Source organism: Taeniopygia guttata, chromosome 1A (genome assembly GCF_048771995.1).
Source record: "Taeniopygia guttata chromosome 1A, bTaeGut7.mat, whole genome shotgun sequence".
NCBI classification, from domain to species: domain Eukaryota; kingdom Metazoa; phylum Chordata; class Aves; order Passeriformes; family Estrildidae; genus Taeniopygia; species Taeniopygia guttata.
In genome coordinates, this window is record NC_133025.1 from 9,859,042 (window position 1) to 9,878,674 (window position 19,633).

The 19,633-nt window shown below is 34.6% G+C and overlaps 1 protein-coding gene across 5 annotated transcripts in view; it reads left to right on the top strand.

The window, feature by feature from the left end:
- Positions 1-19,633, top strand: part of CACNA2D1 (calcium voltage-gated channel auxiliary subunit alpha2delta 1) — a 358,410-nt gene that overhangs the window by 194,748 nt on the left and 144,029 nt on the right. For all 5 annotated transcript variants that reach the window (XM_012568886.5, XM_030291341.4, XM_041721401.2 and 2 more), the window contains exon 6: positions 14,035-14,164. In XM_012568886.5, the coding sequence (XP_012424340.1) occupies positions 14,035-14,164 (130 nt within the window). The remainder of the gene's footprint in view (positions 1-14,034; positions 14,165-19,633) is intronic.

The window sequence follows — 19,633 nt, forward strand, 5'->3', positions numbered from 1 at the left end:
AGGAGTCAATGTGTGGGTTCTACTAGAGGCAAAAATCTGGAACATGCCTATGGTTAATTTTAAAACAAATACATTCTTTATTACTTTAAACCAAAGAAAGAAATCTTTTAAAACCAATAAGCTGTCAGTGCCATACAGTTAAGGAATTTTTTCCTAATTCAGTGATGCCTTGTTATTTTGGAATAATTTTTGAAACATTAGCTCTCTTTGAGCTTAAACTGCAGCATAAATACAGCTATCAAGTTGGAAATTTATAAATACTGGTAAAAAATTATATCTACATCCAATTGAAAACTATTGTAAAAATATGAAAGGATAATTCATTTTGAATGTAAATTCTTCAGAAAAATGATAGTGTGTTTTAACAAAAATTTTAGGAAACAAATTAATTTCCAGCACTCAACCTTTTTTTTTTTTTTCTTTTTAAATATGAAGTGAAGAATAAATATTGGGCAGAAGTAAGCAGAGAGCAGAATGGTTATCTAAGAGGCATATTCCTTGTGGATCTGCTGCTTCAGTGGCTTTGGAAGTTTATTGAGTCTCTGTTTATAGCCTTCCACTAGTCTTGCCTTTTCTATGGCTTTAGGGTATCAAGGTTGAAAAATCTGCTTATATGTTCACCTATGATTAATTTAGTAAAAAGAATTCTGTTAATTAAGTATCACCCAGGTTTACTGGTAAAAAAGTCTGAACCTACCGTGGATTTGATCAGAGAAATGCTGGTTTGTTTTTTTGTTTCCCTCCAGCCACAATAATTCAGCAGTTTCCTAGCTTTTCTCCTTAAAAATGCATTAAAAATGGCAGAATAATTTAATTTGTACAAGTATGATATTTTATGTATATTATAGTTGGACATCAGAAAGTAAAAGTGTTCTCTGTACACCAGTGTTTCAGGAGCTCTGTGTTGGGTCAGGTGGAGCCCTTGAGGGGGAGATATGAAAAAGGCACCTGAATATGGTCAGTTTGGAAGAGGATCAGGAGCTGAGGTGGGGCAGGTGGGGGACTCCAGTGATCCAGCCACAAGGGTGACAGGTATACAAAGGCTTCTAGAGACTGAGAGGTGATGCCAGACTTCTGCAAGTCCAGCAGCTGCCAGTTGCTGGACTGAAAAGTGTGGCTGGCCCTGATACTACAGAGAAAGCTGGGACAGGGACTGCTTTTGCATCTCATCCAAGAGATACAGATTTCTCTGGCTTTTGAAGGTTTTTGAACATGATTCTGATAAGATAAAACCTTTAGAAAGCTCTCTTGCATATGTAGGAGTAGTTCTGTCTCTGTGCTTTCACTGTGTCTGGATGCCAGCATGCAAATAACCAAATCAATATCCTACCATCTGGATTTAGCTAACAGTGGACTTCATATCATCAGTTTTTTTTCTAAGCTAAAGCCATTAACTTTCCAGTATTTCATAGACTGTGAAGAATAGGCATTTCCAATAAGAAATTTGCCTCAAATCATTTAGGAGGAGCTTAAGTGCTACACTGTAGAGCATCTGGTTTCCTTTTGCAATTGGGCAGCACAGCAGCAGTAACCAGCTAAATTCCTTAGCTCCCTTAGGTCTCTTATTCCCTCTGCTTTCATGGTATGACAACCACTATGGTTTGACATAACAGTCACAGCTATGATGTGTTGTATTTCTTTTCATCTTCTCTTTGTCCTTTACTGCTTCAACACTGAAGAAATGTTTAAAATGAGTCATAAAAAATTTCTGCTATTCTCATTTATGATGAGTAAATGGGAAAAGTCTATGTCATAGAGGTTGGAAAATCAAGTTAGATAATACTAAACTGTGATTTTCACAGCCCTGCAAGAAGGTTCCCACAAGTAGGTGTTGTACATACAGTATATCCCTTCAGAGTTTATTTTTATGATTGCTATTCTTCATGTGTTTAAGTTGAAGCTATTTCTAGATTTAATTTCTTCCCAGTCTGAACCTACTAAGGTTTTTGACCAAGCCAAGATAATGCGTATGTCATATTAATACTTATACATATTTACATACCTAGTTCTCATATTTTCTGTTTGTCATATCTCCTGATGTGGTAGAATTAGGCATGTGAAAATGTCACTGGAAAACATAATTTTCTGCTTGTTCCAGACAAAATTTTGTATGTTTTTGGAGTATGTTCTTTAGTATTTAATACTAAAATGGGCTATGTGAGTAAATTTTTAAATAGATTGAAAAATATAATTTGATGGAGATGGGTAGTATTTGATGGAGATATTTTGAATTTGAATTTTTGGCGATCTTGGGCCAGGTACTCTGATTCTTAGCAATATGGCATAGATTCTGTTGAGTTTTTGTTTGTTTTGGTTCCTCATTTTAATGGGTAGTAGCTGCACAGACAAATGCCTTATTATAGCTTTTTAAAAATATACACAGAGGACACATTTTGACAGGGTAGTTTGCTCTTAAACTGACCTAGACCATGAGAGGGAAAGAAATGTGTGCTAGTATAAATTACATCTTTCATAATGAAAGACTGTCAGAGTAGGACTGTTGATGGACCCATGTAAGTAACATTGTGATAACCTTAGAGAATTTTCATTAGAACACAAATTTCTAATCTGTAGTAAATTTCAAATTTTTAAAACTATATTTTCATCTAAATTATATATATGTATCTTGAAAACAAACCCATATATTTTAGTACTGGAATGTATTGCTTGGAATTAATCCCTAAAGTCTATAATAAACATAACATTTAATGAAATGAGGGCAGAAAATTTGAAATATTCGCACTGACTCCTTTGCTTATTCCATTTTCCAAAAGAACTTCCTAGTTTTTGTACTTTTTGGTTACTGAGATTACTCCAAGCCTCTTTCCTGTGCTTCTCAAATATGCAACATATTCATAGATTTTATAACTTATGTTTTTGTTTTCTAGATAGCATAAAACATACTTCGCTACATATGTTGGAATAGTTTAATTTGAATGAACATGTTTTAAAATTAACTGTCATGAAAAGGTAGATCCATATTTTATCTTTTCTTTTAAAGTATCAATTTACTTGTGCTACAGAGTGCTGTTTCTTGTGGACTGTAGTGTAAAAAAAAAATAGTATTTATGACCAAAATACACACTTCTTTCTGTAGTGAAGGTTCTGTTATAGAAATTAATTCTGTTACAAGACCGTGCACGAGATTTTTATCTTTCATATATGGGAAGGAGTGAGTAAGCAGGAAAACCATACTTTTATGTTTTTATATTTAATCTCTTGTTCATCGTTCCTTATGTACAAGAAAACTTACTAATTTTTAGTAATTTCATGGTATTTTGACCTCTGGATTTCTTAGGAAAATGTGAGTGTTCTTGCTGAACTCATTTCTCTCTCACATCAGGAATCCTGTGTTATCTGACAGAACTATTTGGATGCCATTCATTCTTTGGAAATCATTGGAACTGATAGTGAGGGCATGATTGACTTTGTCTGCTTTAGTACCAAGACTTTTTTGCATTGTTTAAAGGGGAATGTGTTCCTTTTACCAAGTATCACTGGGAAACATTCAGGTCTTTCCATTTCAAGGTCTTACAGGTAAGCTTGAGTACAGCCCACTAGGGAAGAAAGGTATTCTTTGAGCTTCCTGTTGCAATTAAAGTGATCTATTGCTGCAGGAAGCAGGGGTTCTTACTTTTTTTTCTTTTATTTTTTTTTCTAGTATTATGATTAAAAAAGTAGGTGTCAGGTTTATATTCCTTTATTCAAATTTGTGCAAATCTTCTCTTCTCCCACATGAATATATGTTCAAGCTTGAAATGAAAAATACATGATAATGAAATAAATGACTGCCCCAAAGCTATCTCCTACCTATCTGTGAAACAGAGTTATGAAATAATAATGGCAAGAATGATAACTGTAGTTGCCAGTGTCCTAAAAAAGATGAGACTGTTCTTAATGTCGAGAGTCCTACCTTGAAGGCAAATTTGCACAAAAGAACAGTGCCTGAAGTCTCCCCATGGAGGCTGAGTTTATGCCACATCAAAGATCAGAATTCTCCCCTAAAGCTGGTGATTCATCAGTTTAATGGAAGATTTCTTGCTTCAGGATATTTCCTAATGATATCAAATGCATGAGTGATAACAATTACAGTGAATTCAGCGTAATTGTTTATTGGTAAATAAAAGCAGGACCAAAAGCTGAACTTGTCATAGGATTTTTATGGAATTTGAGGCAGTGATTTTTAGCATTTTGTTACCTGATTACAGATCCCAGTGTTGTATGAGTGCTTTGAAATGTGTGGGTCGCATTGGGACTTCTAAGTTGTACAAAACAAAACAAATTACTCAATCGGATGTTTTTGTATGACTGATTGAAGGTGGAGGTGGGCTTTGAACATTGCAAGTCAGATCATGAATCCTGGAAAGGGCCACTTGCAGTATTTCGATGTTCAAAGGGGTTTTCTCTGTGGTGATGTTGTGTGTGGTGTAGTGTAGGTGATGAAATGCAGGTCCTGTTCCTCCCCTGCCCCTGATCTGACTGCATTTCTGAACCAGCTGATGCAATCTGCAAAGGCCAGATCACATTCCCTGGCCTTTCCACATAGCCATTCTCAACATGTTCTGTCTTTTTTTTTCTTTTTTCTTTTTTTTTTTTTTTTTTTTTTTTTGGAGAATAGATCGGGAAAATAAACAGGTTGAGGAAGAAAATAATATATATTATCATCAACAGAGTTGAAATCTTCCCGAGGTTTTAGTGTTGGTGTGTAAAATGGTGTGTTAAAGGTATTATTGCAGCTTTCTTTATGGTGTGTATCGAAAATAAATTTTAATCCAGTGGCAAATCACATTGTTCAGATCTAAAAACTTTGGAATTCTAACTTTAGCTGACCTTTGACAGAAGTATTTTCATTTGCTGACTTTTTAAAAATCAAAAACTACAGATTGACCTGTGTCTTCTTCCTTTTGGCTGTACTTTCTTTTTCTTTGTTTTTTTGTTTGCTTTCTTCTGACATGCTTCTTTACTTGGGCAGATTATCTTAAGGTGCCCTAAATTCCTGTGAATTATATTCTTCTACATTATTACACTGTTAGGATTTCACCATGCTAGCATTTTTAAAAGTCATATAGATAGTCTTACAAAGTGTTATGACATTTTACTTAAATTATGGTATGGTATTTTATCTGCAGGGAAAGTTTGTGGTCCATAGGTTAGTGCATGGTTTAGTATCACCTACTGCCTTTGTCTACCTCGATACAGCTTTCATTCATTTAGTGAAAAGCTGCATTCAATTTTTGTAACCATGAATTAGCCTGTGATGTTTATATAGTGTTTTAAGCCCCATTAGTGGAGGAAAAAATTAATTAAGAAGCTTTCTGGAGGTCATGTAGTCCAACCTTCTTCTCAAAGCAGGTTTGTGCTGTCATTTATGTTATTGACATAGAAGATGGTAAAAGTTACTAACAAATTAGTATGTTGCAGGATGTACAAAATCTAGACCTACCCAGTATGATTGAAGATAAGAATGAGCTGTGAAACAGGATCAGTTGATGGCTTAGCAGAGCATGGCAAAGACAACTGCATCAAGTGCAAAAAATCTAATTCATTAAATGTTCACATTCAGTTGGTATTATAACTAATTCCCAGTGAAGCATTAAGATGATTTAACAGTTCTCATTCTCCAGGGATATGATCTTTAATCAGATGTGGGGATAGTAAAAGGTAGACAGGGTAATTTATTCCAATAAGAGAAGAACAGTTCCTAGTTTGAAATTTAATTGGGTGATGTATGAAAAATCTAAATTCTCTAGAGTGCATTTTGGTCTTGAAATTTAGATGACTAAGTATTTTAGAGGACTTTTGTCAACAATGGATATTTTTATTTTATTTTATTACATATGTTTGAGTACACTCATGGGATGTGGAAGATCAGTGAAGGAGACTATGAGATTAAAACAATTTTGTTTGTTTGTTTAAAAATTAACTGGAGTTTTTTTCTGAACTCTTAGTAGAATTTCAATCAGTTAAAGGGAGATTTGCTTTTCTTCTAATATGATCCTGTATTCCCACAGTTGTCTAATGATATTATCTTATCCAGCCAAGCCACTGTTACAATCAGTGCTGAAGTAGGCAGATCTGTGCAACATCTGATTATTTAAGGGCAGACAGGAAGATCACTCTTAGTGAATACCTTGGTCACAAACCCCTGAGTTTCCCCAGACCACCACTCCATATAGAAGAGGACTAGGGTGGGACATTCAGATAGGATTGCATGTCATGATCCCCAATCTCATGGCCAGGATATATAACCCAGGAGGGAAATGGAGATGTTGCCTGAGCCTTCAGGAATGGAAGGAGTGGAGTTAGGGACCACTGAGGCTAGTCAGACACATATGTGCCCATGGGAGCAGATGAGATGGATCCAGGAGTGCTGATGTCATTATGAGGCAGCTCTCCCTCATCCCTGAAACACTGTGGAGATTGGAGAGGTTTTCAATGACCTCAGGGTGGGGAAGTCACATTTATCTTTAGGAAGATAAATAAGTCTTACATTTCTTATGCTCTTAAATATTTAAATATGCATTTCATTTTACCTGTCATTGTAGCTCAAGAGAAAATAGGTCAGGACAGAAATTAATTTTTGCATACTGATATTACTACAGCAGACTCTGTGTAGATTTGTAGTGAAGGTCACATATAATCTGTAATAGTTAAAAAAACCACAAATTCCTTTATTACTATCTTTTACTCTAAAAGGGTTTCTTTAGCTTATTGAAAAGTAATACTTTATAAGCATTTCTTTTTGTCAAAAATTAAAAAAAATTATGAAATGTATTATTACCTGAATTATGGTATATAAGGCACCATCATAGATATAATGCCAACTTTTTAAAACAGAAGACTTCCAGAAGCTTGGATTTCTATTTTTAAAATCTTTCCACCTGAAGAAATTGGGAAAACCCAGATGTTTCCACTTGTTTATCTAGAATACAATTAACTGAAATGCTACAATATTTTAACAGGATCATAAAATAGTTTTGATTGGAAGGGACGTTTAAAGTTCATCTACTCCAAGCCCGTGCAATAAACAGGGACATCATCAACTAGATCAGGTAGCTCAGAGACCAGCCCAACCTGACCTTGAATGTTTCCATAGATGGAGGCATCTACCACTTCTCTGGGTAACCTTTCCCAGTGTTTTGCCACCCTCGTCTCTCAATATTTCTTCCTTATATCATGTCTGAATCTACCCCTCTTTTAATTGTAAACTATTACCCTTTGTCTTGTATCAAGAGACCCTACTAAAAAAGTCTGTCCCCAAACTTCCAGGTCTTTACATTTGATCAATTCATTTCAAGGATTCATTTATTCATGAAACCAAATTCATGATGAATTGAATTCTGTGAATAGGTCAAAATATAAAGAAAAAGAAAACACTATTATGTATGTGATAGATAATAATTTTGTGTATATCTAAAAGTTGTTACCAGAAGCTGTGAACCATAAAGGTCAGATAAATAAATGCATACACTCCCCACATGGTTTTGCACCATCCAAAAAAAAACATATAAACTTGTATACAATAGACAGGGACAAGCCTGTAAGTAGCTGTATAGAAATTATCATAGACAAAAGATAGCTGCATTATAAAATTAGCCTAAGAGGCAAGCACATACTTCTAAATTATTATGACTTTATATTTGGTACATACTGCCATTACTCAGTTGACAGAATGCTGGAAATTAAATTACTTCTATAAAAGAATTTATCTTTTTCTCAATATCAATACTCAATCCAGAGTTCCATTTGTTTTATCATTGAATTACAGTAACCAACTGATCCATTAGAAGCATATGGAAACATTGAAAACACTGAAAGCAACCCTTATATGTATTAAATATAAGGGCCCTTGAGAATAACACACTGAAGGACGCAAATATAAATTATGTCCTTACTAAATTCCTTTCTAGTTCCCTTTCTGAAGCTACCCACGCCTTACTTATATTTTAAAAAAAAATTTTCTTATATTTATATGCATGGATATGTATATGTATATTTTCTTATGTTTAACACTTCCCTGTTGTATAACAGAAAAATATTTTGGTTCTTCTGAGCCAACTGTTTTCCTGGGTATTTTTTAAGTCTTTTAATTGTTTTGTCCTTAAGAGTAGGCAGAAGGATGTCACTTAAAATCATCATGTTGCAAAGGGAAGCCCAGAGTCCCCTGCTGACACAGATTGAAAACAAAATAAACTCTTCATAGTTCTGTCACAACCACCTGAATGCACTCAGTCTTCCCACTGCTGGAAAATCACAGATAGTGAAAAGGAAATAAGAAATGTTATCAGAAGGCAATGCACTCATTACATTATCTAAAATGCAGTAAAAGTGCTGTGGCTATTAGAAATGCATTCTAGTTGCCCTTTAGAATTAACTCCTAATCCTTAGAAGAGCTGCCCCAGCCCTTGCTTGCTGCAGGCATTTGCTGAGCTCTGTGCTTCAAGCAATGTCCCATTTTACTCCCCCTGTTGGGTCCAGCTCTACTTTTTAATGGGCCCACAAGCATTTTCAGAGGGGCTGTGTATGTAGTTTTACTGGATTATTTTCCTCAGGGAGCAAAAAAACCCAGGAAACTAGCAAAACTAACTAAAACAGAAAAAGAATAAATTAGTACAGAACTGAGCACAGGAGAAATCTGTTCTTATTTTGTATGTGACAGTTTCATTTGTGCAGTGTAAGTATGGGAGGTAATTAAAAGAAGTGAGCCTCAATTGTTTAAAAATTTACATTTAGAAATTTCAGTAGATATTCAGAAATAAAAAGTAGTTTGAAACCTTGAGATGAAAATACAAAACTTTCGGAGTTCTGAAGGTACAACAGGAAGGAATCACTGAGGAAGAAATGTATGTATTTATTATTTATAACAATTATAAATCCATCTCTACATTTATTCTTCAAAATGGTGGTGATAGGGACAGTGTGGTTTTGTGCAGAAAATAGTCCCTGGATATGAAGGCAATGGAAAATACTAGCAAACAATTCCTTTCTGTTGTACATAGATATGAAAGCAGGCAGGTAGCATTGTTCCTGGCTGGATGTCAGTTCAGGAATTGAAAAAAAATCTACTTTTATTCTTTCATCATGATACTAAACCTTTTGTAATGCTTGAGCAACTTACAAATTGTTCCTGAAAAGAATCTGCTTTCAGAAAACAACTGAAGATTGCTTCACTTTGGTGATGAGCTTTTGTGTTTTGTGGATTTTTCTTTTTTTTTTTTTTTATAAATAGTATCAGTGTTCTGGTTGTGAATTTTCAACATTTACAAAAAGAAAAAAAAAAAAAATACTAATGGAAAAACCTTCTCATTTCCACAATGACCAGTATTTTTCAACTACATGAAAGTTTATTAGTAGAGATAGAAAATCTACTCATCGTCTTACACCTGTGATGATGGAAAGTAACTGAATGCTGTGGAAAGGAATCAGGATAAGTTTGGCTGCAGTGAAATGGACAGCTATACTATGTCACAATTTCTTGAAATGATCTATCAATTTTGTTTTAATGGATGTTTTCTTTTCTAGACAATTTTTTTAGTAGAACTTTTTGGCATAAAGCTTCCAGTTAACTCATGTAAATACATTAATTTATGTTCAGAAAGCCCTCTAGGGAGAAGCTGCATTATTTTGGCTGTGTACTTGGCTTATAAAAAAGATGCAGAAGGTACCCTCCAGTTTATTGGACATCATGCCAAAAAAGATTTAGAAATAATCACAAAGAATAGGTGCAAAAAATCTCATTTCTTATGTTTTAGCTGCTATATCAATTTCCTTTTATCTTGATGGTGAATGGTAGATATATGAAAAAACCCCAACTTTATTTATTAACCAAAAAAAAACCCCAAAAAGACTTAAAATGGCACAAATGTGAACTGAAAAGAGAAATGAATTTTATCTACCTCTCAAGGGAGGAAGAAAATTGGTCTGGAAATTCATTGCAGCGAGATGAGTGAGTTATTTTGCTGACTGTCAGTTGTAGGTAACAATGTAATGCAATAAGTGAAGGCCAGGTTTGAATAGATAGAAAATTAATCTTCAGCCACTGTCTCCTGTGGGATTTTTCTGTGCCAGTATTGATTGCATTTCAGCTCCTGACTTGAGAGAGAAATTGGTTGGAGTTGGGTTTTAATTATATTCACATGCAGGATCACTTTCCATCAAAATAGGTGTTTTGCTACTTTTCTGAGAACAAAGTTTAACAGGGTATAAAACTGTACCAACTGACACCACAATCTGTCAGGCTTTTCATTGAAATGCAAGATTAATAATTTATAACATTGAGGTTTTCCTTTTTAATATTTTTTTTCTTTTTTTCTTTTTATTTTTAGATTTAAGCTGCTTGGAATTCAAAAATTTGCAAATTAAAACCAGATAGAATTATTTTCTGTAGTAGGATCTATTATAGTATAAATTTGGATGTGTAAAGCTTGGTACAATATTTATTGGTCTTTCTTGTCAGGAGGGAGTGGCCCACATGTGTTCAGCACTAATTTATTAATAATGGTTCTGATACTTACCTGTTATGTACAGAACCAGTTGAGACACTTTTAGATTTACAGAACAAATTGTTTCTGTATGAGGGTAACTTCAAAATTTTTAAAGGATTTTGGGTTTTTTGGGGTTTTTTGGGTTTTTTTTTGTTGGTGTTTTTTGGGTTTGTTTTTTTTTGTTTGTTTTGTTTTTGTTTTGTTTTGTTTTGTTTTGTTTTGTTTTGTTTTGTTTTGTTTTTGGGCAGACTGATGTGTTGTTTCAGTATCAGAGTTGTACATCACAAAATACTCCCACCAAGGTCAACAAGAGCAGTGTGAAAGCATCTACATTATTTTATGTAGTTTTAAATCCATTGCCTGCATTAATGAAGCTGAGAAGAGTTTTTAGATTAATGTTTTTTGGTTGGGTATCATGGAATATCGTTAGGAATAACAGCAGACTCAGTCACAGTCTTTTTCAGGGGGATCTCTTTGTGTGTGTGTGTGTGTTATTAGAAATGTGAGAAGTAGATTTCTTTTTTTTAAGGCACTCAGGTCTTAATTAATTGTTTCAATTTCAACAAAGTTTAATCAGATTTTGGCAGTAGACATGAAGCTTCTTTCACAGCATATGAGTGAATGGAAGGACTGAAAGGTTGCATTTATTAATTGGAATGAAATTGCAATATCGAGTAGAAGAAACATGATCATTTTATGTTGCAATGCTTCAGAAATTTCAAGCAAAAATCTAAATATATTGTAATACAAAAATTTACGTGCAAGACCTGCTAAGATGGACTGTATGGAACAATGTGTGATTCTTGGGATTGTTTTTTGTAGGGCCAGAAGCTGAACTTTGATGAACTTTGACTAGACAGTCCATTCCAGCTCAGGATATTCTTTGATTCTATGTTCACTCCATCTCTCTTTTACCATACCCATTCCCTCCCAAATATTTCTTGTGGAAATTTAGTTGAAAGAAACTTTTGACATTCACTCATTGTGGTGTTTTAGTGTGGTTATGTGGCCTCGTGATCCCCAATTCTTTTCTAAAGTGTACTGTGAAAGCCTTGAGGGTTTGTAGTCACTGCTACTAATTCTTAGACATGACTGCTAGAATGTTTTTTTAAATGAAATTACTTTCCAACAGAAGGGAGATTTTATCACATGAATGTTTGATTATTGGGATTGCATTTGCATAATTAGACAAAGTCATTACTTTGAGCAACTCGAAACTAAAAGATAACTTGTGAAAAGAACTCCAGAATTTGCGTAATGTTTTCATGCCAGTTTTGGGACATGAAAACAAAGAAAAAAAAAGTGTGGAATAATATAGAAGCAAAAAAAAAAAAAAAAAAAAACACAAAAAAACCCAAGCAAACAACACAACAAAAAACTAAGAAAAATTGGGCCTAATTGCATTGTCTGAAGCTGTCATAATGCTGTGTCGTTTCAAATACTACGCTGCATAAACTGTTACTGATCCTGGCTTTAATCTGCACCCTTCTGAGTAAGTTGTAATGGTTGTGAGCCTTGTCTGGCTGCTGGTTGCCCACAAAGCTTTCTATCCATCACATTCTTCTGTACCACCACCTCCCTCCAGCAGTGGAGTGGTGAGAAAACAAGACCATAAAAGACTCATGGATTGAGATAAAGACAGTTTAATAAAGAAAAGCAAAGTCCAAACACTGAAACAATGGAAATCAAAAATATTTATTCTTTATTTCCCACCAGGAGGCAATGTCCAAACACTTTGTGGGAAGTAGGATCTTAGGACGCACAGCAGCTGCTCCACAAATACTCCACCTTAATAATGAATGTCACCTCTCTCCTCATTTCTCTGAGTGTGTAATACTGAGCTTATCATTAGAAAGGAATATCTCTTTGATCATCTTGAGTCAGCTGTGCTGGCTATGTCCCCTCCCAAATTCTTGCCCATTCCTAGAATGAGGTTAAATACTAAGCAACAAATTGACCTTTTCGGCATAAGATAGAGTAGCTGTGCTACATAAAAATAGTCTAAATGAGTACCCAGCTTCTTTTCTTCTGGAAGTTTAGTAGACTTGTGAGATTCATCTCACCTAATTCCAGGCTGGTATTGCTGACTTCTACATCTAGGTGATTTGCACTAGAGCCGCTTCTACAATCAATCAGAAGTAGGAGGCACTTCTAAAGCATGATTCATGTCATGGGAAAATAGGTATCTAATTAGGATAAGATGAATTGCACTCTAAACATTCCCATTTCTCTTCATTCATTATGAAGGCAGCCTGCAGTGATGAGCACAACATTGCTGGGTTGTTGAAATTGGTGGCTGTCACTGCTTAGATGAGTTCTGCCCTTTGTATTTCCAAAGGAAACCAATTCTTTAAAATCCACCCAGGCTTTTGCTGCTTACTTCAGTCGGCATTTGAATCTATACTTTGAATGGCATTGTTCTGTAAAGTTGAGATGAAGCAGATGAGAAAACATAGGCAGTTTCATTACATAGCTTTGTGGATAAGCTAAAATTTATCTGTCTGTACTTTGATAGAGGATAATAAACAGAATGGCCTCAGCACACACCTACCTGACTGCCTGACATCGGGTGCTTCACTGTCAGCACAAATTATCAAGCATAGCACATTTTCTGACTGACTCTATAGTATTAAAAATATCTTTATAATTGCCTCCAATTGCTGGCCTGAGTAATCATTCACTATCATAGTTGCTATATTATTGCTTTAAGATTGGGCTTCCTGTTCCAGCTGTAGCTGAGACAGGTGAAGACACTCACACCTCTTCCTTGGCCTTCCTTACCCCCTTGGTTCCACACTTCATGGAGTTTTTGTAGCTGGGTTAGAAAAATTCTCTGCTTTTCAAAATGTTTAAGAACTAGTACAGGCTGACTGAGTGAATTGGAAGGAATTGTGAAATGTGTATCATAGTGCAGACAGTGAGAATAGATTGGAACCCAAGGCAGACAGGTGATGGTGAGCACCTGAGTGTCTAGGGACCTTTCCCCTCAGACAGATGTAGCCAGTACCTGGGATTTGACTGAGACATACTTAAATCAATGAAAAAAACTGATTTAATCAGAAATTCTAAGAAGGCTTAATTTCTTTGCTTTGTCTGGATGTACACCACTGTTTCTGAAAAATCTGTTTATGCAATGTATATGGGTGGAATAATTTTTAGATTTGTGATTTCTGATATAATCAGCAGAAGGAAAAGTAATATTTAAGATTTGGTGCAAATTATTACATGTAATAAAAGTAATTAATTTGAATTGAGTTATGGCTGTAAAAATTCCATGCAGTTATGAAATTTAAGGGTGCAAGGTGTTAGGCTCATACTTTCCTTTGCAGGTCTTCATTTCACTGAAAGTATTGGGAAAATCAAAACTGAGAACAAACGATGCACAAATATTCTTTGACCTGGAGAAATTAATTGTGTTTATATACAAATGCAAAATGTTAGCAATGAAAGAAAAAACATTATTTTTTTTATGTAAAAGAGAAAATGTGAGAGGTATTGTTTTTAGCACATTTTTTAATATTTTGCCCTTTACATATTTTTCTTTCAAAAGCCTGAAAAGAATGAAACTGAATCTGGCAGCCAGAGAATCAGACCAGTATTTGAAGACGATCCTGTTTTCCGACGGCAAACATCTTACCAACATGCAGCAGTACACATACCAACAGATATTTATGAAGGCTGTAAGTGGCATGTGAACAACGTGATTTTATATTTTAATTCTAAGCTCATTATTTGTGTCCCATTCTTAAAACAATGTTTGTCTCCATTTTTAGTGCAGGTTTGCTGTTATTGTCACCTTTACTTTTTTCAGTGCTACTTCATAAATGTTTGTATTAGGGATATGGTTAATTTTATGAATTGGTAGGTGCTGCAGTTAAACAGATCCATTAGGATTGGATCTGAGTTTCACAAATGTAACTGGAGGTGAAGAGACCCTCTTGCATAGTCTGATTTTCTCATCCATTCTTTCTCTGTGCTGTTTACATTTAATACAAACAATTCTTGGCAGCTCTTCTTTATACTCAGTTTGGCCTCAGGCAGAGATGAGTTCTAAAAACATTTTAAAGTATCTCATAAGCTGGTACAGTTTAGAGAAATAACATGCATTGTGAGCTGGTACTACCAATATTTCATCCTGTGCATTTCTAGAATTGCAGTAACAGACTGGCAGAGAATTTACATAAAGTCTTTCTAAACTATGCAAAAAATAATATTTATGTATGTGTGTGTGTGTATACAGATGAGGATTCTTTAACTGTATTTCAAAACTAAGTATTTATTTTTCAAGATGGAAATTAGTCCCTGTGCTCGTCATCAAGCAAAAATCTTTATACAACAAAAAGACATTTTCAGCATTCAAAGGAGGTGCATATTTTTTTAAAAGTGGGAAGAAAAATTAAATAGAATTTGAATTTTTAAGTTTTAATTTTTTTTAATTTAAGGTCCTAATTTCAAGTATGCAGTCTTTTTCCTCTTTTAAAGTCTCATGAAAAGGAAGGAGACCCTAGTGTGACCCGAGCTTTTTAAAATTCATGGCCACAGTTGCATGCAGCTTCCATAAATGGCACCAGGATGAAAATGGAAATGTCAGTATGATGGGAAAAAGAATCATAGTAACTTGTATTCTTATATGGTGAGCTTGACTGACAGACCTAAAGGATTATTCTGGGATTCTAGCTTTAATAAGTGCTAAAGTGCACCTTAATTGCAGGATTACAGAGAAGTGACAGGCCATTTCCTTTTATTTTTGGAAGAGAATTGATACTTCACTGTTAAAATGTTGAACTCATCTACAATTATTAGGATATTTGTAAATGCCATGTGAACTTTGGTATAAGATTGGCATCATAAAAGTACATAAAATATTTTCTTCTTGTGCTGAATTTAACATTTTAAATGGAATTCCTGAGGACACATATCCCTTAAAAGGGTATACTATGTAACGTTACTGTACAGCCCATAAACCTGAAGAGGAAGACAGATTAAAATTTCCACAGGAAAGGTACAACTTTAGTATCTAATAAAATGATTATACCAGAAAGAAATGCACATTTCTTGCTAAAGGTAATTGCATGTGCAACATATATGGTTCGTGATTCTTTGGGTCTGGTTTTTATATTAATTACCAGAGAAGTGGAAGTCTAGAAAATTACCAGGAGGTTTGTAATTCTGTGTCAGAAAAATCATGTTGTTGGGTGTCTGGGTAACTTTTTGTTACAGATGGAATTTTCAGAGATACCAGCTTGAGAATACCTAAAAGTTACAGATTTCATATCAATAAACACAAAATGTTCACCAGGTCCAATTTAATATTACAAAGTTCATGTGTCATCTGAAACACAAGTGAACAATTGCAAGGTAGTCATTCACCAACAGATTTCCAAAAGTAGAATTTAGTGTTGTTCTTTTCACATTATGATCTACAAGCAATTTTTGTAAATCTATAAAGATAATGCATCTTGAGCACTGTTGTCATTTTTCTGCCTGTTCATGGGAGCTTACCTGTCATTTCTTGGGAGGTTTCAGTGTCCACTATAACAGGGAGTAGCTGTACGTTTGAAAATAGTATCTGCAATTCCCTGTATCAATCCCAATCTGCTTGGAAGCATTTGCAACACTGCATTACAACAAATCCTTCTAAGAAGTGGAAGAGACACAGTCCACAAGTTATACACCTTGGAAGCCAATTTTTTTTTCACTGAATTATGCCTTGGCAAGAAGATTTCATTTTTTGTCCTTTATTGTATGTACTTTGCAGGTGGCCAAGAGAAAGAAAGAATTACCCTTTGAATCTCACAGAATGGTTTTCAGTGACTAGATATTTGACTTGCCTATTCCTCCCTGAGATTGGTTTTCACATCTCTTGCCTCTTACAGCAGCACATTGTTGTCTCTAGGGGCGAGGGACAATTACTGGTATAGTCACATGTGATCTGGATTTTCACTTGGGCCTGTCAATCACGCTTTTTCATGAATTAATTATTTTGGGTATGAAACTAGGAATTTGACTCTTAACTGTTGAATCATAGGGTTAGGGTTGGAATCCTTTAAGATGTTCAATATGCTATCTATTAAAATGTTTTCTCTTTATGTTTCATTTCTATTGTAGTTACTTATGATTATTAAGTATTTTTTAAATCGAATCAAATAATGAATCACTTATATTTTTGAAATTGCAATACTGTTTTGTCTAATAATTCTGTAATGGTGCATAACCTACTTAAAATTGTGGGCTATAAAATAATAATAATTTTCTTTCTCCATATACAGAGATTTGCTTTGTTTGAAATACAGAGGTGAGCTTTTGTGAAGTAGTTCCTTGTATTTCACCATAAAAATATGAGATACACCATAGCTAAATATCCATTTACTACATCCAGGTTATTATGTTGTAAGTTATTTGATTGTAGAAAGAAATATTATGGAAGTTGTTTGTTGTGGTTTTTTTTAATTATTATTTTTTTCTTTTCCTGCATCTTGTGCCAAAACCAGTGCAGAGACAGGAGAAAGCCTAAGGAGTTAATTTACTTGCCTGTTTCTGAGGATTGAAGAAAGGAGACAGTCCCAATAAAATAGAAGCAGATCAGACTTTTAATTCAGTATTTTTCAAGAGGCCCATTTAGGTTTTGAAATAAAATCAATCTGCAGCTAAAAACAGAGACCCTCAGGTCCTCTTTCTACCACACGCACTAGGAATTAGTCATGCATCTCCTATTAGTAAAAGCTGAAGTCTTGTTTCTAAATCCTCATTAAAACTGTATCCTGCTTATCACTAAGCAGACTATAGGAACTGCAGGCCAGAAGTAAGAGGTAATCCCTGGCACAAGGAAAGCAAGGTTAATCTTCCCAGTGGATGCACCACATGCCCTCGCTGTCTGGGATCCACTCTCCCCATCTGCTGCAGGGATTCCTCTAGGAATCACTCTGCACTGGTGCTGCAGTTTGAGGTGAGGTGTTAGGCAAACCACACAAACCAGGTTTGCTTTTTTCCGTGTGGTTATTCCTACTTTACTCTCTTTAAATCAGAAATACTTCTTCCACATGTCACTCACTACTTGATAGCATGGAAGAGCTGATTAAAGTGTCAGGTTGAAAGTAATGTGTCATGAGCATGGCAACACGACTTTGAATATATTTGGACAGCAACCAGCAGGAAAAAAGGGCTTCCCTTCTTCCCTTCAATAAATATTGAGTTATAAATTTTTTGATAGTTCAAATACCTTAGTAATAATAAAATATAAATACTGTTGCTTCATGCTCCCCTTTCATGGTAGTCAAAATTTTTCTGTTGTTTAAAGTCTTGTATTTATTATATATTATTCAATATCAAGTTTGGCAGTGGACATAAATTTTGCCTTTCCAGTGGTGCATCATACATGTAAATAATTAGTTATGGAAAAAAATTTTGACATTCTAGTACTCCAGTATATCATTCAAGGGCAATAAAAACTTTTAGAAATACTTTTAAAAATTTGAGTTAGATGCTAAAGTCATTTTTATCTTGACCAGAATATTATTTCCTTGGTGAATTTTTAAAACGTTGCATGGTTTTTGCTTATCTTGTGTATCTCAGGCTAAGAGCTTCAAAAGAAAAAAAGTACCATTTGGGAACAGCAGTCCAGTGGAAGGAGTTCCAGCACATGGCAGGAATGTTGGAAGCAGATGATCTTTCAGGTCCCTTCTTACTCAGTCCAAAAACCTTGAAAACACTGGGAAATGAAACCACAAGTGTGACAATATTACCCCTCTAAAAGAAACCCACAGTTTAAATAAACTAGGAAACAGTGTGTTATCATTTATTCATTGAAGGTCTTATGTGTGGATAGCAAATAAGATTTATTAAGGAATCCAGATATGGGTAAGTGTTGTGTAAATATTTTAACGTGCTACATCCACATTCCTTCAATATCTAAAGAGAATGAAACATTTGTGGCTTATTTTTCCTATTTAATTTAAATAGCAGTTACAGACAGCCAAGACACTTTTAATTAGTTCAACATATTTTAAGATTAGTGCTCTTGATATATTTTTATATATTTGTGATATCTGACAAACTGAAGGTATTCTGGTTTATTGTGAGGGATAAATGAATACTGCAGGCTTGCTACATCAGAGACTGAAAAGCGATTGTTTCACATCTCTGATTTTGTGTATGTTCACTCCTTTAAATTTGGAAATAGATACTATGTATGTATTGTGCAGATAGCATGTGAGGTTTTTTTTTTTAATTTTTTTTTTTTTTTGTACTCTCCATTATTTAAATCAGGGAGTTATTTGTGAAAACATGTAATGAGTGAAGTAGACCTTTAAATGAATTTCAGTGTCAGCCTGTTTTAAATATCAAGGACTATGGCTTGGGGTAACTATAAAGCAAATGTTAGTTGCAGCTAAGTCCCTGAGTACTGCCTGATTGGTTCTGTATTAAACCTGGAAGGAAAATACCAATGCAGAAGCTTAAGTAAAGAACTCTAGGGTCAGTATTGCTTTTTATACTCTGACAGTTGCGGTTGGGTTTCCCCCCAGCCCCGCCCCCAAGTAGATTGCTAAAGCTCCCTGAATTAAATTCTTATTTGAATAATCAGCAAAAAGAAATAGCTTTTCTAACTTGATGAAACAGCTTGTTTCTGTCACAATCCAGAAGGCCAAACAATTTGAGTATGCTCCATTGCAAAGAGGTATTTATAGTTTGGTACTGGGATTAGTACCATTAGTTTAATTGGAAGGATGGTCTAGCATAATCACTTGACATCAGGCTGACCATGATTACTAGCTAATTGTTAAATGTGACATAAAGTTTTTAATAGGAAAAGAAATAGTGGCAAATCTGAAATAAAACACACTTCTGTTATAATTCCAGGTACTCTTCTAGACTTGTATCGTCTTAAGTTGTTTGATAAAAAGTTTCAGATATTGCTGCAAAATAAAAAGAGAGGTTTTTTTCAGTAGTAAATACCTTATGCTTTCATAGAGACACGGTTTTCTAAACACAAATTTCTCCTGAAAGTGGGTATTCTGAAATATTCTACCCATGAACTGAAAAATCATTATTTTAAATGAAACAAGAGTTAGCTATTTATAATCAATATGATTGATTTTATTTGTATGTATTAGTGTGAGAGCTGACTGAAAGAGAGCATGATGAGAGTCTTG